Source organism: Acanthisitta chloris, unplaced genomic scaffold (genome assembly GCF_000695815.1).
Source record: "Acanthisitta chloris isolate BGI_N310 unplaced genomic scaffold, ASM69581v1 scaffold3259, whole genome shotgun sequence".
NCBI classification, from domain to species: domain Eukaryota; kingdom Metazoa; phylum Chordata; class Aves; order Passeriformes; family Acanthisittidae; genus Acanthisitta; species Acanthisitta chloris.
In genome coordinates, this window is record NW_008689598.1 from 43,498 (window position 1) to 67,724 (window position 24,227).

The window sequence follows — 24,227 nt, forward strand, 5'->3', positions numbered from 1 at the left end:
AAACATGTATTGGGTGCATCTGATGTCCAATGTTACCGAAGGTTCTCCCTTCTATTCTGAAATTTAATTTGTTCAAGGTTCTCACAAATTATTCTTTCTAGGAATCAAAAAAGCAAGTCTGTATGTACTGATGCCAAGAAAAGCTGGAAAAGAACTACTCACAGACTTGTATCTCTGAGTAGCAGGTGTTTGTTTATTCAGCGCCGGGCACAAGGGGGATCGCTCCACCAAACTTGTGCAACCAGGGATTCCCAGGAATAGGTGGTTATTATTACAATTAGTTCTCAGAAAACATTATCATACACTCCTCCCTTGCCTCCTCCCAATTGGCATTAGTCCAGTGGTGTCTGGTGGTCGTCTGGGGGTTGTCAGGAGGAAGTTTTCATCTGATTGATTTTTTCACCTTTGAGTTTGGTGCATGCTCTTTGGTCTTGCTCTTCGGCTGCCAGGTCCTGAGTCCAGCTGGATCTCGTTTTTCCATTGTGTTTATGCTACCTAAGCTAAAATAATGCCCTAAGTTCTACCCTTTTCATTGTTAATAAACTAAAACAATGCCTTATTAATCAGCCTTTTACCTTCTGTTTATTCAGGTGCTCTCTACTTGACTATTCCCTATCCTACTCTCAGCTTTAACTATTGAATTCCTGTTATCAGTATACTCTGCTGTAAATATATCAAATATACATATTTCTTTATTATGCAATGTAGTTTGAGCAACAAAGGCTTTATGGACTCAGCAACCCTCCACATATGCAGGCCTGCTTCATCACTTGCAGACCTTCCACACCTCTGTAAGAGGTTTTCAGTGCAAATTTGGTTTAAGTCTTTCAGAGTGTAAACACAGCTGGATGGTTACAGATATGCAGGTGCCCAAGGCAGGAATTTAACTTTATTACCCAGAGACAATGATAGAAAGTAGACTAGAGTAGAATCACTAGATTATCATCTGCGCTTACTGGCTTCCTGAGAGCAGTGTTATCCAAGGAGGACTGGGGTTGGAGTAAATCTGATTAACACACTTTTTTGTAGTATTTCAGATATTTTAATGGCATGTGTGGGTGTTTTCTAATGGCTAGTCATTCCAAGAAGTATGGTTACTCCCAAAATATTTCACTCTATTTATTAAAGATTTCTTTTGCTGAAGCAAATCATTTGACTGCAGAGAAACTTCTCACAACCTTACTGTTTCTATAAAGGCAAACAAGGAACTGTGGAATAACCTTTAACTTAACCTGTGACATGAAGAAGCAATGAGACATCAGAAAGCAGACACTCGACAAAAACTAGCGCACAAGTGGGAAAATCAGTTGCCAGATGATATTTCATTTACAGCTTAAGAACACTTTATCTCCCACTCTCCCCCTCGCCCTCGCCCTTTCATTGGGGTCAAACAGACCACATCGCCAAAGATTTGATGCATGAAGAAGTGGTAGATGTTTTATTTTTTTGTTCCAGCTTCTTAGAAGGCTTAGAGCCAAAGACTGGATAGTAAACAATTAACATTGACTCTGCCCTGAACATAAGGTGGAAAGAAATACAGAAAGAAGAACAGACCAGGCATGTTTAGGAAAATATTTTAACCTGGGATAGTAGCAGTGGTTGAGACTGATTTTGCAAAGAATACAGAGTTCTTGGGGTTTTTTTTGAGAGCCAAGAAGGAATCCATATGATTTCCAGGACACTATCATGGAAAATAACCTTATAAAGCATGCTTATTTTTTACAATTAGTAGGGAGTTTCATCGACAGGGGTAACTTACATATACAGTGGCAAGGCAAGATTTAAATGACCAAGACTGGGATGCAAAATGAAAAGACAGATCAGACAGTTTCCAAGAGTCAGGCAGGAGCCCTGAAAGCAACTGTTTACATGCTGCTGGAGGAAGCCCTCCTGACATCTCACAGTCAATGACAACCAAAGCACCTTGCAGGGCACCGTGGCATCTGGACTGACAGTGAAGCTGCAGAGCCTATGTCTAAACACGCTGGAAGAAAAGCAGTCAGCTGCTGGAAGTGGTGTGGGTTGGTTATGCCTGTTTCTTCCTCAAGGTGGCAGCAGTGCTGTTTTCTCCCTGTCTTTATCAGTAATACATAGATCATGGGACAGCAAAAAGGAGACTGAAAGAGACAGGGTACAGATTGCTGGAGCTAAAACTACTGAGATTTCCTGGACATGAAAGGCACTGGCAACGTGGCCTTCTCCAGCAACACAACTTCCAGCTGGCATTTTTCTTGTTTCCAAGCAAGACTGAACAGCACCCAACATGCTTTGCTTCCAGTCAAATAACAGATACTGACATAACTTCTCATTTCATATAAGGGTTCTTGTAGGAAATAAATAAAATTAAAAAAAAAAAGTTTAGATTTCAAGTCAAATTTGACAAAAAACTAATAGATGAAAAAATCAGAAAGCAAGTCTGATTTAAAATTTTAGAGGTCTTGCCTTATGAATTTAATTTCAAAGTGTGACACAGGTACATTTCTAGGTATTGTAGAGGTAGTATGTAGAGGACCAGACATAACATGTTCTGTCTCAAACATTCTGACTGCGATGACAGGTAAGATGTGATAGGAGAAGAGGGTCCTGTGGAGGTGGGGCAGTGCTATTCTGAGGCAAGGTCCTGCATTATCTAGAGACGCCTGCTCAGCTCTCCACCCCAACCGTCCCAAATCACTCCCTGGAGGAGGCTCCAAGGGCTGCTGTGCACACGTGAACAGAACAGCACAAGAAACCTAGCTTATGTAAGAGGCTGCACCAGGTTACATGACTGATCATGTTCCCTCTCTCTTCCCCCTTCTCTCCAATCTTTCCTCTTTTTGTCTTTCGCTCTCATGCTTTCCCCAAGTCCAGAGCATCCACATGTCAGGATCAACATGAGATCTAAGGACTGGTGATTTTCTGTATTAGCTCTCTCCCTTTTCTGTCTTTATCTCTCTCTTCCTGTGCTTTGCTTGGACAAAGCATGGCTTTTGTCCACTACTTCACCCCCGATCTCTTTGCTGAAGTTTGTTGTGGCAGTGGGGAGACTGTGAAAAGTGGTCGTGTGGCTTGTGAGCAGCACCTTTGAATACTGGCATGTTGTGGCTTGTTAGTCAGCAACCTTGGCTGTGTGTTACGGCTTCTGAGCCTGCAACTTTAAGAGGTTTGTTGTAGGAATTGAGAAGTTACTGTACTGTACTGTACAAATTAAAGGCTTGTTATTCTCCACTCTTGTGGAAGGCAAATTTAAGAACTTGTTTGCTAACATCTTTCAGATGTAAATATTGGGTTAGTTGCTAGAGTTACGACAACAGTACAATAAAACCTAAAGTTCCCTGACACGTGGTCCTCTGTCTTTGTTCAGCCTGACAAGAATTGATAATGAACATCATGGCCCTACAGGTAGGTCGTGGCAGGTGCATTTTTAGGTATATCAGTAAAATCCAGCCAACAGTGACTACAAAGTCAAAAGGGAAAGCGAAAGAATAAAATGAAATGAGAATGTGTCTTTCTCAGTTTCTCCTATGAAGGACTGTTTCTCAAGGCTAATTCTAAGTAACTTCTTTCCCTCAGCAAGCACGTCATGTGTGTTGCAGCTCAGATACACTCTTCTGCCACAAACACAAAAAGACCAAGAAGAAACTGCACAGCTTTTCATTTCTCCATGAATAGGTGGGAAGTTACATAATTCATATACAATTTGGAAAGACGAAAGGTCAAGATCTCAGGCTACAACCAACAGTGGATTATTATTCACATTTTTGTGCATTGATATGCAGGATACAGGCATGATGACTCCCACCATACATGTTGTAAACTCCCCAAAGAGGGAGAGCCAGGATGGGAAAGTTGTAGCCTACAGGAAGTGAAGCTTTTCCTCAATCTTTTCCCAAATATAAATTAAAATTAGACTTCTTAAAAGGCATCTTTCATGTCAAAGGATGCTCAGAGCTGCCTGTGAAAAAAAACCCGACATATTTTCATATCCATACACGACTTTAATGCTTCTACGATAAACAGCACTCAAACCCAGCATTTTTTTATGTGGTTAACTTAGCCTTTATTTCTGTTGCACTTTTTCATTCTAAATGTGGAGTAGTGGGTGGGCTAGGGGTGCCAACAGCAGACAATCTTCTGACATAGAACCATATCCTCTACTAGATACAATTAATGTAGTCAGCCAAATGCAATGTCAGAGCTGAAAGATGATCTTCTATCATGTTCTGCATGTGTTCAGGTATTACTGGGTAACATTACTGGTCAGGAAACCAGATCAAGGCCAGAATCTGGGCATTTATCCTGGTTCATCAAGACCACACTGCTACTTTCATCAAAAGACATGCATTTAGTAGGTACTTTCGAAAATCCCTTAAGTATTTACATTTATCATTGTGTATTCTATCTAAGTGACCTTGAAACTTTAGTTTTTACTGAGCTGGAGAATCCCCACGCTCTGTCCCCTCCCTAGCCTGACCTCACCTCTTCATTGATCAGCCCGCATGCCCTGCAAAGCACCACCTCTCTCGCTGGCATGTGCTTGTGTAAACAGACTCTGCTTTTACTACATCTCCTTGTTACACAAACCACTAGGGCGCATTCCTTCTCTGGATCCTTGAACACAAAATCTATTGTTCAGGAATAGCTGATCAATAAACAGAAAAAGAACAGCGTGCATACCAGAAACTTATTTTTAAAAATAGCTGTAAAAAGCAAATCAGTAACGCACTATATGTCCTGCAGAGGCATCCCTATCTAAAGAATAACTTAGGCTTGGAAGCTTTAAATAAAGTATCAATCAAGAAATTAATGAAAGAATGTAGGAAATAATGATACTTCTCTTCGTCACTGAACAGAGAACAGATGTACAAATACAGCAAAGTGAATCAAAGCCAGTATTGTAAATGACTGCTTAAATTCAAGTAAACAGAATTCTTCTCTCCAGTTTGTAGGATGCTTGCACAGCTTGGATAAAATACGTAAAATTAAAGATTGAGAATGTCAATAGATACAGCTGCTAGTTCTATGTACCACACAATGGAAAAATCAAGAGACAGTCATATGCATTTGCAATGATTTTCCTCTATTAGAAACTACACAAAGTATGACACCTTGCAGAAGTCATCAACACATAGACATTGAGCTACAAAAATGCCCTCAATGGGATCATAATGATCCTTCTTAATGTTTGCTCATTGTGACTAAGCAAGTTCTGTAAATGGATTGGTACTCATAATTACTGCAATTTGAAGGAACACTTCCCTTAATTTTCTGTCAACTATATTTTACGCTTTAGGATATTTTAATTTTAGGTGCAGCCAATCTAAATTTCTGTAATTTTTTACACTGCCCTGTGCCCTGTGTGTTTTCTGGCATGTTAAATCTGGTTTAGGGCATTTGCTCTAACAACTCAATACTGACACTGCAGAGCAATGTTGCGGCATTTGTACAATTTTTTACAATATTTGTAATGAGAGCTGATACTTTTGCAGCATTTCACATATTTTTATGACTTTCTAAATTGAATCATTTTGCATTATACTTAAGCGCACTTCCTGAAGCTCAAATGTAGTATGATGGAGGCTATGACACTCACTATGACTTGCATTTTCTGAAAAAGGGTGGAAATATTTATATGGGACAACAGTGTGCAGAAGAGTTGTCACAGAGGCTGTGCCAGTACAGTCCTAAGCTTCTCTGTTGCCTCTCTTCCATTAATTCCTCTGGGAAACTGTGGCTGCAATATGTGAAAGCCAACAGGTCTCCTTCTGATCCTGTTATTGCCCATGATGACTAGTGTCACCACAGTCCTAACACTGATGTGAATATGACACATGGAGGGACAGCAGACACCGAGACTTAGTGTAAACTTCCTGTGCTTTTGGAATTGCAGACTTGAACCCAGAAAACCCCATGCTGAAATATGACTCTGCTGTTTTGGCTGCTAACTGGGTCAGCTGTTATCACTCATACAATTAATGCAAATATAAGCCTTACCAAATATTTGCATAATTTTTATAACCAAATGTCTAGTAGACAAGCATATCTATTCTGAAGTGTTTTACTTCTATTCTGTTACTTAGCAGCTCTCCTTCCAGCACTATGCACAGCTGATAAACTGACATCTAGAACCTCATGTCTTACAAAACCAGAGTATTTTCAGTCTTAAAATATTCTTCATTAATCCCAAATGCAGTAATTCTACCATCTATCCAAAATTCCACAGAGCTTTGGCTGAAAGATTCTGGTTGAAAGATTGAACTGATTGTAAATTCCTTCAATTAAGAAATATACAAATCTATGCTTATATTTACCTTTGCAATACTTATTCCACAATTTACTATTTCCAATTTTATTCTCTACTCAAGAGGCATCTCATTCTACTGGAAAAGCACTTTAATTGCAAAACTGCAAAAAATGCTCCATAAGGCTTTTGATAATAGTAAAATACAAATCAGGAGTCACAGAAACTAAGTATTTTGAGTCGGGTATAAAAGCATCAGTTACTAGGCCATAGTTTTTAGTTTCTGCAACTGGAACACATATTTTTAGAAAAGCTAAACCTTTTAAGTGAAACAGGGCCAAGTACAAGGTCCTGCACATCGGTCAGGGCAATTCCAAGCACAAATACAGCTTGGGCAGAGAGAATGTATTGAGAACAGTCCTGAGGAGAAGGACTTGGGGGTGTTTCACTGGATAAGAAGCTCAGCTTGACCTACTGATGTGTTGTTGCAGCTCAGAAAGTCAACTGTGTCCTAGGCTGCATCAAGAGAAGTGTGGCGAGCAGGACAAGGGAAGTTAATTCCCTCCCTCTCCTCTGGTGATACCCCACCCGGAGTACCGCACCCAGCTCTGAGGCCCTCGATATAACAATGTGGGCCCGTTGGCACAGGCCCAGAGGAGGCCACAAAGATGCTCAGAGGGTTGGAGTACCTGCATGAAGACAGACTGAGAGTGTTGAGGCTGTTCAGTGTGGAGAACACAGGGCTCTGGGAGACCTTAGAGCACTCTCCAGTATCTACAGTGGGCTACAGGAGAGCTAGAGAGAGACATTTGACAAGGGGATGGAATGATAGAACAAGGGGGAATGGCTTCAAACTGACAAAGGGTAGGGTTAGACCAGATTTGAAGAAGAAATTCTTCCCTGTAAGGGTGGTGAGGCACTGGAACAGGCTGCCCAGAGACTCTGGGGATGCCGCATCCCTGGAAGTGTTCAAGGCCAGATTGGATGGGGCTCTGACCAATCTGGTCTAGTGAAAGATGTCCCTGTCCTTGGAAAGAGGGTCGGACTAGATGGTCTTTAAGGTCTCTTCCAATCCAAACCATGCTATGATTCTATGATTTTGGGATAATAATATATTTTTTTCTCTTAGTTTACACATAGCCTACTGCAAAAACAGCCTCATTTATCTTCATTTCTGGGAAGAATGAACTTTTGGTTAAAATTGATCAATGCCACTCTGAAACAGCTCATCACATATCAACAGGATAAATTAAGCGTATTGTCATAGTGTAGTGCATTCTAGTGCTCCCAGTTCTAACTTACCACTGATAATATGAAACAGAAGAGACGGTATAAGAGAAGAAAAGTTGACAGCTTATCTTTTCCTCCAGATTTTACTGGAATAATATTTGATAGGGCATAACAGATAAATCTTAGGTATACTTTTTCCCCTACTATGTTTGGCTGAAGTTGCCAAACCACTTGTTTCCTGTTTGTCCTTAAATTAAAGCACTCAAAGGTTTTTCTGACATTTTCTTAATGGGCCATAACCGTAGAAAGTTTAATGTCTGATTGTGTTTCAACTCAATTTAATGGCAATTCACCCAGAGATGTGAGAAGGCAAAAAAGTAGACCTTTATTCAGATGAAAACAAATTTCAGTGAAATGGACATATCTGACAGAGTTTGCTCTCAGTACATTTTGACTAAAACGTACTGTTTTTATTGAAATAGCTTTGTTTAAATAGTTATAGTCACATAGGAAAACACTTCTTTGCATACAAATTGTGAGCAGAGGCATCAAGTATATTAATTTACCTCCAGGAGTGCAGGATTTGTTGAAATAAACTATTTATATGCACAGCACCTCACACAGCTGAGCTGGTCAGAATTTTTCCTGATACACCATCAAATCTCTATATGGGACAATGTCATTTTCATCAGAACTTAAAAAAAATGAATATAAACAGCTTGGTCAGCCAGTATTACGGTTTTAGGTTACCCATCCTCCCTATGGAGTATGTATAGGATCACTACATCAGTACAGTCTACTGAAAATAGGGTTATTATCCAAGTTCCCAAACAGATTCCCATAAGGCAAAAATTACACTGATACCATATAATCTTCAGTATGGAAGACCTAAATTAATAGAGACTGAGCTTGATCACTCTCATACTCCTGTCTTGTCAATTAAGTAAGCAGAGAAGGGAGACAGGATTAAATCAGGGAGACTGATTAAATTAAGCCTAATTTCCAAATGTTTTCCACCCTCAAAGCTTAGGACAAGAAGACTTGGGTGCTGCACTTTCCTCTCAATTACTGTGCTAAAAATTAGTATTTTGCTCCCTTGACTAGCACGCTCTATGTACACTATATAAACCACCAGCACTTTTCAGCAGGTGCAAGACTTTGGTGCTCTCATCTTAGATAACATCATTCGTTGTCCTGCATGTCTAGGAACACAATGAAGCTTATGAAGGTTCTCAGATGAAACCAAAATACATTCATCTGTCACACTTCTTTTTCTATGTGAATGTCCAGTAAATCCACACTGTGTCAAGCCCCTCTATGCTACAGCAGAAAGGCGAGACATGCTTTACATTTGTGCCTAAGCCACTGCTGATAACACCACATTTTGGCTACTGCTGATCAGTGTTCACACAGCATTAAGGCTTTGTGCTGGCTCAGTTCAACCCACCAGACCTGTTAACTTCTCCCATCTTCTCACTATTCATTCTAATATGTTGTCTGGTCACCACAAAACCTCATTCCAAATGTTTTGTTCCCTCTTACATGCTCCTAATTATTAGTATTTGAGCATCCAAAACTTACCTCTGAATTGAGTGGTACATACACACATATATATTTCAAAGGATCATTTTTTCAGACTCACTCTAAAATGTGTATATAAATTATGCCCTAATCACTGTAATAAAACATATCCATCTGTGTTGTGGGGAGAGATTAGCTTGATTTGCACCATAGAAGATGCTGTCAGACACTAGGGAAAAAACAGCCTTTAATGGAAGTGATACTTAAGAACTGGAACCAGCTCTCTGGGGAGGCTGTAAAATATCCATTACTGAAAATTTTAAGGACAGATTAAACAAACACCTAATAAACATAGTTTAGCTGTCACTATTCCCATTTTAGGGTAAGAACACAACTTTTCAGGCAGTTTTTTGTGTCTTTTTCACACCTAGCCTTCACACAGGCAGATTTTTAAACATCCCAGACATCTGAAATTCTGGCAAGGTTTGGTCTGTCCACAAATACTACCTGTCCTGCCATCAGCCTCATCTTCCAGAGACATTCCAGGTATCTTCTGAAGGTCCTTGTCTCACACCTTTCTGCCTCCATTCCTCCCACTCAGCATAGCAAGGATAAAACTTCCAAAGCAAGCTCTGAGCACATTACCCTGTAAATAAACAGCACCACCTAAAGCCATTGTCACTTATGCTTTTCTGAATTAACCTCCTGTAATCACACAGCAAATTGTACAGAAGCAGAGGGAACAGATGATTTTTCCTATAATGTTTACTAGTGTCCACAGATTCTTCAGAGAAAGTCAATCTGTTCTCTATAAAATGAAATTTGTCTTTGAGAGAAAGCATCCAAAGAAAGGCTTCCAATTGAGTTAATGCAAACAATTGTCAAGTGCAGAAAGAATAACCTGACAACACTAAAAAAATACAGGCTGTGGGTTCTTTTTTTAAAAAATAAAGTAAGAAGCAACTGCTGCCAAATAGGCTGCAATGGCTCATGTTGGAAATCGCAATGTTTTATTTCTCATCATACAGAGAGCTTGCATCTCAAGGATTCTGTAAAGGAAATCACTTCAGAAATTATCACTATTCATCTCACTGTCAGAGGCAATGTTGACTGTTCTGTGCTCTTTTTTTGCCTGGACTGCAACAATTGTTTTACCAAATTAGATTTGGTATCCAAACAGTTAAGAAAGCAAGAGAGAAGCAGGAATTTTCTTTTGTTCAACCCAAAGGATAAGAGCCATTAGGAAAGTCTGCATCTTCATCAGAGGAATTAATGCAAAAAGGAAAATCTGCCCTAAGGGAAAACTGTGGTGCAGAAACACGAAACTAGAAGAACTCAAAGGCATACACAGAGAGGAAAGCCATTTTGCACAGATCAAGGTTTTTCCAACAGCTTTTTTAGAAAAAAAAATAGATAGTCTATTTGGTTAAAATGAATAACTGATTATTTAGATCATAAAGGACTCTTTTGATTTCCGTTAACCCACATAATACCTAACAAACTGAACTCTAAACCACAGGAAATGAGGCACAGGCACACTGAGGTCGTTGAGCAAACACTTGGATCATAAAAAATAATAATACATGAAACATTGAATAATTCGCTTCCACCTTTACTCAGCGTGTAATGGATCCTAGTATAGATTCAGTGGTAGAAATGGAGATGTTTCCTCTTCCAGACCATGTACCAAAGAGCCCAACCTGCCAAGTCATAATCACCAGTCACCAGTTTCTTTCAATGTAATGCCAAGCTTGTGGTGAATGAAACAAAACAATCAATTCAAAACTGATGCAAATTGCATCTTCCCAGCAGATGTTTTGGGTTTTTTAAAATTAACAGCTATTTCCCAATAACCCAGCAGGTCATGGAAGACAGGAGGTATGAATTTCCCTTCCACAGAACAAGCCCTTGACTTCAAAATTGTTCAAATTTATTTTTTGCTAGATTTAGTGGAAGATGAGTACTCCAACCTAGAGAGCACAGGAATTGATCTAGCTCCCCTGACTTTTGCCAAAGAGTACGTCTGGTATAAAGCAAATGTGACAAGGACAACTAAAACACAAAAAAAATAACAGCCACATAAGGAAAAAATCATACAAAACCCCCCAAAAGCATAAGTGTTGTTTCATTTTTGCAATGCCACCAACAAGTGTTTACAACACTAGTGGGTTTGAAAACACTGGTTTACACACAGATAAAATACACAGCTGCATTGACCTGATTATTTCATAACACCTCAACTTCAAAGGGGAGCAGTATTTAAAGTAGATACTCAGAATTTGGCCAAAATACTTGTCTTCAAGTACATGAACATGTTAACCTTGTAATTGAGATTAGTTACTGTTCTTTTAACAACTACTAAACATGCCCAAGGAACTATGCACCAACAATGCAATCCATAAACACAAGGAATGCCATAATGGTCTGTACTTTTATACCTTAACTTCAAGCTACCTGCGTTACAGAAAAGGTAGACTTCAAGGACATAGACCTTAAAATGTGAAGATTAGAGGCATAATCTGTAAAAGCAAATTCATTTATTAGAACTGTCATTGCAAAGCCACTATAGAGCTAAAAAAATAGGCCTAGGAAATTTTACAAGTATGCATTTAAAATTTTTTATTATTCTGCTTTTTTCTCAGCTCTCAGGAGTGTAACGTTTCCTGAAGAACGCTCTCAAATAGGGTACTTTCTCTATTACCTAATAGCATTAAGCACTTATTTTTAGACATTCTTTTTTTTTAATCAGCAAATGATATCTTATTTAATTGATTACCTTGCACCCCAGAGAACAGTAACTCTTTTGATGGAATTTTTTGTAAATAAAAGATCTTTGAATTTGGTTTCCTGACAGCAAACCAAAGATCTGGAACTCTGGAACAGCCCCACAAGGCAAATGAGCTCCTATGTTTTAACTGAGATACTTCTGTATGTAGATATTATACATGCATTACAACTCTAGGTTAATTATTACTTCAGCTGAGATAGCCGTAGAAAAAACACAATATTAAAAATCATACATTCACTGTTTGCCAAATCTTTTGCTATGCAAGTTTGCAAGAATGACAACTACTAAATGAAATGTTATCAAATGAATGCAACAAAGGAGAACAAGGATAAGTAACTCATTGAAGAGCTCTGAAGAATTCCAGCTATCATGTTGTGCCATTCATTCAGGATTATTGAAGCTCATAGTTTTGTCAGTTTGCCATTTGAAGTATGGGGACAAACTGTCATCCAATATATTTAGCACATCATGAGTTAACACATAGCTTTCATGATGCAAAACAGTTCTACCCTTCACCATCCTCACAGCTCTTCCTTATCTCTTCATAAATTTGAGCATCTTAGATATTTCAGGAAGTTAAACTGTATGAGAATCAAAATTCTACACACCAACACTTCACCAAGCATCTTTGCTTCACAAATTTCAAAAAGGGACCAGAGATTGAGTACTGTCCTGCATCACAGAAGCAGACTGTAAAAAAAAATCCATAACCCAAGAATTATGAATATTGTTCTCTTTTTCTTTTACAGGTGAGCGTGCAAATATTTGTCAGTGGGCACAATATGCAATAACAGTTTATTAACAACCTTCTATTTAAATTTATGCATCAATATGCTAGAAAAGTAAATAACTTTACAAAATAAGTGAATTGCCCCACATAGCTATTACATTTTTTTCTTATTTTAACACTTGGTAATATCTCAAAAGACCCAGATCTACCACACCAGCTCAAGATTTTGACAAATTTTAATTCTGTTTTTAACAATGCAAATAGTAAGAAGTCTTTAAACTTGCAAACACAACAGCAGCATTAGTTAAGAGTGGCCAGAAAACTACTGTGAAACTATACATATTATCTTAATTTTTTTGGAGACCCATAAAGAAAAAAAAGCTAAAAATGGGTTGTATTCCACTGCATCCAAATTCTGTCATTCCCCAGTGGAAAAGAGCATACACTGCTCCTTTTTTATCACTCCCATAACTCCTATGCATCGAAAAGCCAGATACTGAATTTACTTGAAAAGGTATCTAAAGAGCTCTATAAAGTGGTGTGCTGGTTTGGGCTGGGGTAGAGTTAACTTTCTTTACAGTATCGGGCTATGTTCTGGATTTGTGCTGAACACAGGGTTGATAATACTGAGATGTTTTTGTTATTACAGAGCCGTGCTGACATAGAGCCAAAGCCCTTACTGCTTTTCATACTGCCACGCTGGTAAGGAAGCTGTGAGTGCCTAAGAGGCTGGGAGGAGACACAGCTGGAACAGGTGACCCAAACTGACCAAAGGGATATTCCACACCATATGGCATCATGCTCAGTATATAAAGTGGGAGGAAGAAGGAGGAAGGGGGGACATCTGGAGTGATGATGTTTGTCTTCCAAAGTAACATGGCGGGGCCCTGCTCTCCTGGACATGACTGAACATCTGCCTGCTCATGGGAAGCAGTGAATTAATTTCTTGGTTTACATTGCTTGTGTGCATAGCTTTTGCTTTCTCTGTTAAACAGATCTCAACACAAAGTTTTTTAGCTTGTACCATTCTGATTCTCTCCCCAGTCCTGCTGGCAGGGGGGTGAGCTAGCAGCTGCATGGTGCTTGGTTGGTGGCTGGCTGGGGTTAAACCATGACAGGTGGAGGCCAAGAATGATTCTTTAAGCACTCTGCTCTTGTGAATTCTGACTATGACTGTCACCTGTACACACCCAGTGATATGGGAAATTTGTCTTTGAGAAGCATCACCGTGAAAACTCCAGCCACAAAACTCTAAGCAGTAAGAGGCGTAAGTAACAAACAAAATGAAAGTTACCCTTTGGCATGAATTCTTTGTTCACACTAACAAAGGAAATTGCTTATACATGAGAAATTAAAGGTTTTAGAAAAGGAATCAGGATGTGTTTGCCACTTACATGAAGTCACTAGATGACTTCAAGATAGGTTAAAATGCTGTATCAAAGTTGAGAGGTTTTATGATTACATTAACAGCTCTACTGTTGATTTTGATTTGATGAAACAAAACCCAATGTCATTAAAACACATTTTGAAGGAGAATAAGTCCTGTGCCAGAAGTTTTCCATCCTAGATGACATGTTTAGTAAAACATCATTGTTGTTCTTAAAAAAAAAAAGCTCCGGAAGACCACATGCTAAAAGTAAAAAAGTTACCTTACTTGATCTTTTCCAACTCTTCCTCATTAGCGTTGTCTGAAAATAAAATAGAGCATTTTAATTATCTTTTCTCTGAAATACAGAAAAGGAGGCCAAGTGTCTACAACAGCACAATTAACATTTAACTACCACTACAACTGAAGCAGCAACATATACACTCCAGCAACAGACACGCAAGACTAAAATAAATCCAGTCAAGTAATGGCACTGTGCACATCCAGGCGTACTTTTCTGGATGGTATGAAAGCCTTATTTCTGGAGACAATGCATTATGTGAATTTGTAAGAAAGACAAAAAGACAGAATTGATAAGCAAATGAAAAAAAATAATGTGCCATTACTGACAGTGATTTCAATTCTGACTGATACTTGAATAGTAGGGGGTTTTAACATTTAGATACTACAATTTTTTTGGAGCACTACTGTTTTAACTCACAGGTGTAACCACAAAAGAGAAATCCTGCATAAGGCTCCTTTGATAACATGAATCTATTACAAAATCTTTAAGGTTACCACTGCTGATTTGTTTCACAGCAGTAAAAAATAGCTCTTTGGTTTGATAATTATGTACATAAGGTAGGGAAAAAAGTCATACCTTCACTCCTTAAAAAAAACCAAATCTCAGTTGCCATGTCCCATTAATCTGTAAAACTTTGGCACTGCTAGACACCATGCTCTGAATTGCTGGGAGGCAAAGTGCTCACCGACACAGATTCTTAATCATTAAATAAAACCTGGTCAAGCAGGTTGGGGAAAATTATTCATCTGTGAACATAACTATTGCTTAAAGCAGTTCTGTGGAAATGCAGAGAAATTAATTAATACAACTTAATAACATTTAGCAGCCTGTATTGACATGGAGCAAGAATTAATTAAAGGCTATTAATTTCTATTGAAACTTTATAATGAAAAGCAAACATAATTTTCCTGTTTTCTTAACTATTGCAAAACCACTTTCTTTTTTGGATGATGGATATAGATTTTGAAATGCAAACATTTTCCTTGCTAAGAAATGTAATTATTATGTGGGGAAAAAAATTAAAAGGGGAGACAATATGTGGGGTTTATATTTTTTAAATATCCAGAAATTCTCCAAACAGACAAAGCTTTTTGGGATAATAAGGACAACTATCTGCTGAGGAAAGGTTTTAAGTTGCTATGGACAGTTAAATCTTACAGGCTCTATTGTAATTAATGATAATTGTAGCACTGTGGGCTTGGAAAATATACACTAAATATATACTGAATATTTTATAAAGCTGGAGAAAGTCACTTAAGTAATTTTTACAGGAGAGGTACATAAGAATTAAGTAGCCTGAGGCCCACAGCAGGTCATGGAGAAAACACCCAAGTTCCTGGGACCTGTCCGACACAGCAGAGCTCCTCCACTCCTCATCGTTTCTGAATCCTACACAGCTACAGGTCAGAGCACAAACTCACCTTCATGGGGCTTCAGACCTGCCTGCAGCCTGCTTCAGGCTGCAAGCAAGAAAAAGAATATGGCCCAATAGCTGGATGAACTATGTAGGTTTAGATTAGATAACAGAAAAAAGTTCTTCACTGTGAGGGTGATGAGGAGCTGGGACAGGTTGGCCAGAGAAGCTGGGGATGCTCCATCCCTGGGAGTGTTCAAGGCCAGGTTGGATGTGGCCTTGAGCAACCTGGCCTAGTGGAAGGCAGTGGAACTAGATGATCTTTAAGGTCCCTTTCAACCCAAACCACCCTATGATTCTATGATTCTGTCAGCGCTGGCGAGTTCAGTTTGTGTAGTAGCTAAGAAACATATGACCATACTTGTAGAGTGCACCAACAGCAACAGCAGCAGCAGCAGCAGCAGGAAAGAAATAAACAAAGCTATCATACCCCTGAGCCAAATATACAGCATAAGGCATATCAGGATGGATGATCTACACAGAACCTTTTTATCTGAAAATATTCCATGCCCTGAGTCTATCTCTCCTTTTAATTTCTTTTCTATAATGTTATTATTCCTCTGGAAAACAAACAAACAGAAAGCAAATAAATAAAAAGTAACAGTGCATTATAAGATTTAAGACATCCAATAAACTGACAGCATATTAATGTTGTCAGTATTTTCATATGAAGCAAAAAAAACCTAAGCACCATTTGAGACTGAGCATTTTAGGAAAAAAAAATAATGCCTTGAATTTTAATCTCAGTAAATAATAACATCCAAGTAGCACTCATATGTTTCTTTTTTTCTCCATTTTCTTTGCTTCTCAGGCTGCTAGCAGTAGTCTCCAATCTCTGCTAGTTCCAATGCAACAGTTCCTATCCAACCATCAACTTTGTAATTCCCTGCAGCTAGGAATTACCTGTAAGACCCAAGTTGGAAACAACTGTTGTCGCGAAGACACATGTGACATGCTGCTCGGAAGAACTTACAGTTACTGCAAGTTCTCCAGTGGTGAAATCTGTGCACTGAACACTGCTGGCAAAAGAGCCAGAAAAACTGACATGCACTGTGCACCCATGACTACAACACCAAACAGAATTTGCAGGAAGCCTGTACGTGCAATTACAAACAGTACACTGGCATGCGTGGTACTAGATGTATCCAGAGAGAAATAGTAATAGAACACTGTCAGAACTAAATAAACAAAACAAGCTTTATTGGAGCAGGTTGAAGAAAAAAGAATCAAATAATTCCGTTTGGACTTCTTTTAAGCTGGTCATTAAAAGGATAAATTGATGAGAAATACAGAAAGCATATTATAACACATTATTTATTATAAATAGGGTTAAAATCAATGAATTTTTATAGCTCACAGGTCTTAACATTTTTATATATACATACTTTTCCCATACTTACTTATTTTCAATCTTCTTAGTTTACACTAGTTACCTAAGTTATCTGTCCTCTCAAAACAACGTAATTAAAATGCTGCAGTAATGTAAAGGACCAGTGCTGTTAAGAGCACAGAGGAAACGCAAATGAATTCTTGGAACAAGCGCTACAGCAACTTGTGTTAGGCTGGAAATAGATTACACTTTTCACAAACAGTAAAAACATTTCAATTTTTAAAGTCATATAAGAATGATTCATTAACCAATTTTGAGTGACAATTTATGACTGTTCAAGAGTCAGAACAAATCAGACTGCTTTCATTTGTCAAAAATCAAAAAAATGGAATGTCTAATAACTTGAGATATGCCATGATTCTATTCATGTGCATAGTTTGAATGAGACATTATAACATTATTACTTCAAATGTTTACATTTTTATGCCTTTAAAACAAGCACTAGGTCCCAAAAGGCAAAGATACTTACAGACAAAATTTGCTAGAAATTTTGATTTGTTCACCTGCCCACACTCAACACTAATATTCAATAACTGCAGGTTATTTCTGCATTTTCTTCACATAAAACATACCACAAAAATAAAAAAATTGTGTTCTTATTTATGTAACTAGTATACAGAATCTCCTTTAATTGAAAGTGTGCCCAATATTCTTGCAAAAACACAATCAAAAACTACTTAAGCACTATTTTTCACAGTCCACAAGGACTCAAAAATAAATAGTCTCCTCTCCTAGTCAGTGTAATATAATTTCAATGTGTAATACAGTTATAGGAACATATGTATATGTTCACATTCATAATGTATATGTTAGTATTCTTAATTGATCTCCGAATCCAAGGATGTAATGTTTTGATCTGGGGAAATAGGACCTTCCAGCTATAACTCTCAAGAATATCTCATCAGTCAGCACACAGAAAGTCTGAATTTCATCAGAATTTCTTCAGAAGGAAAAGGAAGAAAATGTGCCTGTGTAGAACAAATCTTTCTGCGTCTCTTTTCACACCTCAAGGTTCCAAAGCAAAGTGATCTATTACTCTGTCAAACTAACTGTTTATTTTAAAAATCGTATCTGTCTCACAGACAAGTGGCAATATACAAGGCCCCAAATTTTGTCCCATTTAACTTTGAACTCCCACTTGGAGCATTTTATCCTCCAGCAGCATCAATATTTCTTATGCAGTGTGACAGGATGCATCTTCCCGTAACATACAGCTACATTCTTCTGATATGCCAATTAAATGTTCTGCTACATGACTTGTCCTCCAGCCACACAAACACATCCTCAAAAGACTTTCCCTTTACCTGCACATCAATTTATGACCTCTAAAACAGTGTTGCTGCAGTTCAGGCAGTGAAAGGATCTCTTTGGAAAGCATAATCCACATCAAAAAGTTACCAAACTACACATCACAAAGAGCAAGCCTTGTTCAACAGCGCACAATTTGAAATATGGCTATAGACCTGCCCAAAATACAGGATCAACACACAGCATGGCTTCTATGGCTACACAGGAAAACTAATACTTCTTTTTTTAAAGCTGTTTCTTTTTTTTTTTTTACTTCTCCCGTGGACTTATAACACTCTCATTTTAAATATATGCAATTAAAGCACCTGCAATTTAAGTACTAGCAGTTAATTCCTGAATTCTTCAACTTGATCTTTTAACCATTTTATACCATTTATGTGTGACATGCAAATGGTCTAAAATATTACCTTCATTCTTAATTACTTGCAATTATTAATTGCAAGAAGTTTAATAGTTATCACCTGAGCAAAGTAAAACATATTCAGAAGAAAATTTGATTTTGAAATGTAAGCTATATAGGTATATCAAACAAACATGATTTAAGCAAATTTGCAACGACTTAATAAGAAAATGCACATGATGTGAATAGACAGTTTATCTGTGTTTTCTATGGAGTAGGCATTAAAGCATATTTAAAGGTGCTTACCAGTTTTTATCTATATATTTCAACTATACTTGAATTATTACCTATATAGAGATATCCAAGTTGAGGGGGAGCAGCAATCATTCAAACAGTATGGTACATAGACTGGGAAAGCAGGAGTTCCTGTAATTGCTACTTTATATCATGCACATTTCAGGAATTAGTCTTGATTCTCTAACATAACGTTTGAATATTTATTGATCTCAACCATATTAATTTCTGTTAAAATTATCCTTATTACAAGGCCTTTCAAAAATAACCAAACATGACAGCTTAATTGGAAATGACATGTTTTATAATATATCTTCTCCTTAGAGAGTAAATAAAATCTAATAAATAAATAAGTGCATGTGGTAATTGATAGAAGATAATTGAACCTTGAATTATTAAACCCATAAGACATTCATATACAGCAATTCAATATTAATTTTGTAAGTCATCTTCCCTGCATTGTGATATGAATTCTCTGATTACACTGCAACTTTGCCAGAACTGCCCAGAGATCCGTATCTCAGGGAGACTGGTTTCTAACAATAAATATTAAGCTTCAGATTAGGAATCAGATTCTTAATTGGAATCTTTAGCGTTTTCAGAATGAAGTCCCATATAAGAGTACATCTAGGAAGAACATTCGGTCACATGATCTAAACTAAAATACGAAAGCTAATCATGAAATACGTAATAACACAAACCATATTCTTCCTCCCATTACAACCAGTCAGTTGAACATGAAAAAAGTTGCTACCCTGCAAGTCTATGGTGCTTTGAAACCTTTTGACATTCAGTCATAAATTCACCAACACCCACATGAAAGGTATGTAGTGCCTAAATTCCACTCTCTGGATAATAGCTGACAACAGGGATCAGCACAGTAGCTATCCCCTCTGTATGATGAAAAATGGAAACTAACACGCTATCCACATAATGGGTGTACCATATAAAAATAAAGTATTTCTCTGCTGTATGATTTAGGATTATGGCAGGACAGTGCCAAAGCCACCTGAAATAACAGGGCGATTACCAGCTAACTCAGAAATGCTGGTCTTACCCAAATGCACCAAAAAAAAACCCAAAATGAAAAACGTTTTTTCATCTAAGTGACAAACACTTTTGTGGTGCAGATTTGCCAGACAGAATCCTGAGTTGTCTGGACAAACATATTGCTAAAGAACAAATACACTGTTTAAATAAGCTACCTGCACATTACTACCATATTCCATTATGTTTATTAACTGCTAACAGAATGTCATATGGAAAATTAACAAAGGAGAAACCTATTGTCAAAACTCTACACCTCTGTCATACCAAATACCAAACATCTAGTTCCAGTAACTGACTTATTAGGCTATTTAATATTACCTGGGAGAAAAGCATAAAAAGAACACTACTGCAACATGCCCATATTCCTCAGGTATGCAACAGGATGATGTCTCACACTGCAGCATACCAGAACATACATGTTCTTACAAAAATGATGTAGCTGACCATATCCATGGAAAGTTTCATCTGATTAATACTTCTTTCTTTGCCTCTGTTGTTACCTGCCTCTGAGGCATGCCTCTGAGGCAGGGCAGCCAGGTTCGATGTTAATAGATCCGTCAGGGTGGATTTAAGTAAAATAATGCTAAACAAACACTATAGCAACAAATTTTACTAGAACTACTGATCAGAAACCGTAACAGGAAAAAAAAGCAACGGATTGGAAAAGGGGTGTATAGCTGTCCCAGGGTGTATGAACACCCTACAACAGGAAAATTGGAAAGAGAAAAATAAAGAATCATAGAATCACAGAATTTTAGAGGTTGGAATGGACCTTGCAGATCCCAACCTCCTTGACATGGGAAGGGACACCTCCCCCCTAGATCAGGTTGCTCAAGGCCTCATCCAGCCTGGCTTTGAACACCACCAGGGTCGGGGCAGCTACCACATCCCTGGGCAACCTGTTCCAATGTCTCACCACCCTGACAGTAAAACACTTTTTTCTAATATCTTATCTAAACTTCCCCTCCTTCAGTTTGATCCCATCACCCCTTGTCCTATCATTGCAGTTCCTAACGACGAGTCCCTCTCTGGGTCCCTTGTAGGCCCTTCAGATATTGAAAAGTTGCTCTGAGATCTCCACGCAGTCTTCTCTTCTCCAGGATGAAAAGCCTCAACTTCCTCAGCCTGTCTTCACAGGGGAGGTGCTCCAGTCCTCTTATCAACTTCATGGCCTCCTCTGGACTTGCTCCAACAGTTCCATGCCCTTCTTATGTTGAGGACACGAGAATTGCATGCAGTATTCAAGGTGGGGTCTCGCAAGAGCAGAGTAGAGAGGAAGAACCACCTCTTTTGATCTGCTGGCCACACTCCTTTTGATGCAGCCCAGGATACGATTGGCTTTCTGGGCTGCTAGCGCACACCGCCAATTCAAGGTGAGCTTCTCATCCACTGGCACTCCCAAGACCAGTGGAGTGTCCCAAGTCCACTCCCCACTCCTCACTGCTGGTCTCAATTACTTCCCCACCCAGCCTGTATGTGTGCCTGAGATTTCTATGGCCCTTGTACTTCATTTTGTTAAACTTCATGAGGTTTGCATTGGCCTGTCAAGGTCCCTCTGGATGGCATCCCTTCCCTTCAGCATATTGACTGCCCCACACAGCTTGGTGTTGTCAGTGAACTTGCTGAGGGTGCACTCAATCCCACTGACCATGTCACCAGCAAAGATGTTGAACAGTATCGGCCCCAGCACCGACCCCTGAGGGACACCACTCCTCACTCCCCTCCACGTGGGCACCAAGCCACTGACCACAACTCTATGTGTGGCACCGTCCGCCAGTTCTTTATCCACCAAGTGGTCCACCCATCAAATCCATGCCTCTCCAATCTAGAGACAAGGTAGATGATATCAGTTGCTCACAAAAAAAAAGTTGCTCAAGGAAGAGTTCAGTTGCTCAAGAAAGTTGCTTAGGAGAAGATATAGAAAGGTATCACCACCCATGGCTCCAGACATGTGGCTGATCTTGGTCTGTGCTTGCCATACACAGTCTTGGTCCATCGGAGGTTGGGTCTCATGTACACATTGAAAATTGGAGGTTTATAACCCTGGTTCTTCCAGTAAACATCCCACTACCTCCTTCCAGGGTAGTTCTGGGCATGTGCAAACTTCTTTCTGGAAGACTCTGGAATTCTGGCAGTGAGTGTGTGAGAATGTGTGTCCAGGTGTGCCTGGACAAAGTTTCTGAACAAAGTTTCTGAGTGGACTTTCTGAGTTTTGCAGCTGTGCAGTGATGGAAAGAGACAAACATTTTAAAAAAAGAACCCGCTACCCTACTTCTGCAGGATCTTAACAGTGTTTTCTCCTTTAGTTCAAAATCAGCTTGTTTAAGCCAAATTTTAGCCATAAGGTTCAATTGGTTTGCTATGGCCTCTCTGAAGCCACATTATTTTACAGCCTCTGAGTGAAATGTCATCTCTTCTATTTCTGTCAGAGTTGTACTACTATTACTACTGCTCATGTCAAAAGTCAACTCACAAAAAATCTAGTAAAATACATCCAACTAGAGACAGAGTTTGTCACAACTAAGAGAACCTAGAAAACCAGAAACTATTTTTACTTACAACTAAACACCTTGGAAAACTAAGATCAAGAAATTACAAAAAAACTAGAAAATCACACTATTTTGTAACAGAAATATAACTAAGAGATTGAAAAACATCAACTATCACCAGATGTCAAAAAGTCAAAACATTACCATTCTTCAACTTTATTTTCAGCATGGAATAGGATTCAAATATTCTTACCCAGATATAGCAGCACTAGGGCCAAAATTCTTAACCACTGATTGACCAGCACCATTCACCTGCAACTGACTTTATCTGAAACTGCTAAACATTTATGCTCCACCTCGATCCCTCAATACTATCCCAGGAGGATCCAACTCAGATGAAGTATGCTGTACTATACCAGAAACACTGCTCAGTGTTATTTTAAAAACTGGAAAAATCAAATTAATCTCAGAATTTGTGATTTACTCTTGTGCTTTAACTCACTCAACCACAGAACAATCACAGGAGAGATGACACTTAATAAAATATTTAAAATTACCACGTCTCGATGTTCTTCTCTTGGAGTCAACAGAACTGATAAGAATATACTTCCCAAATCATGGTCAGGGTAGTGAGGATCCTTCAGACTCAAGGTAACATCTGTTTTCCTAGGAGAGAAAAAGATATGCATGTATTTTGATTTCAGGCTTTCAGATAATGAAATTTCTGAATCATGAGAATTAAGGGCATCTGCATTTATATGAAACTACTTAAAAACAGTGTCACAAATTTGCCCTATTTCTACTTTTAAGTATTCCTGTCTAACATATGTACTGTGTGGTAAGCACTTATATGTAACTGCAGTAATTAAATAGGAACTGTAACATTAATGGAGTAAAAAACAAAAAAAAAAAAAGAAGTAAAACAGTAGGTGGTAATGCTGTGAAGAAAAAAAAGAAGAAGAAAAAAACAAGACTAAAGTGGTTATAAAACTAACCTCTCCATAGACACTACAAAAATGTGCATAATCAGTTAATATATTAACATTCATATTACAGTAATTTCCTATCCAGAAGTGGGCTTCCTTGCCTAGTTTTATGCTGTGTGGGTTTGCATAATTATTTTCCAACATAATGTTCTACTTGTAATTCCACAAATAGGACATTAGCGGATACCAATATAGAAATATTCTATCGGCTTGTTGGTGCCATACTTGTTTAATTCCAATGAAGTGAGATCCAAAAATGCCGAACCAATGAAGTCATCTTGAAGTCCAAAGTCATAGTCAAAGACCTAAGATGTACAAGAGACAAAAGCATTTTTCAGTATTAGAAATCATCGTTCCTTTTGAGCTTTTCTGATATTATTAATGGTTCTTGAAACACCTTTTATAGCTTTTATATTTATAGCTTCACATTTCTCACCTCTTAAACCTGGACTACCAAAAAGTAGCCTGAAACTTTCTGGTCAGAAAATGCAGGCAGAAACAGCTTGTTTCAACTACATATGTGAACAACATCATGTCATGATCCACCTGTGGGGGGCATGATGTTTGTTACCAATTATCCTCTGGTTGAACAAAGACACAGGACCACGTGTCAGGGAACTTTAGGTTTTATTGTATAGTCACCATAACTCTGGCAACCAATCCAATATTTACACCCAAAAGGTGCTAAACAAGCTCTTAAACTTATACAACAGACCTCCACAACGGCAGAGGATAACAAGCCCTTAATTTATACAATACAGTACAGTACAGTAACTTCTCAATTCCTACAAAGAACC

General features: G+C 38.3%; 1 protein-coding gene across 1 annotated transcript in view; it reads right to left on the minus strand.

Moving 5' to 3' along the window:
• Nucleotides 1–23,735, minus strand: part of MCTP1 (multiple C2 domains, transmembrane 1) — a gene marked incomplete at its 5' end in the record, with an annotated part of 57,072 nt that extends 33,337 nt beyond the window's left edge. The window contains 3 exons of the mRNA XM_009081464.1: nucleotides 14,139–14,177; nucleotides 23,002–23,110; nucleotides 23,656–23,735. Coding sequence (XP_009079712.1) covers nucleotides 14,139–14,177; nucleotides 23,002–23,110; nucleotides 23,656–23,735 — 228 coding nt within the window. The remainder of the gene's footprint in view (nucleotides 1–14,138; nucleotides 14,178–23,001; nucleotides 23,111–23,655) is intronic.
• Nucleotides 23,736–24,227: the final 492 nt, after the last annotated feature.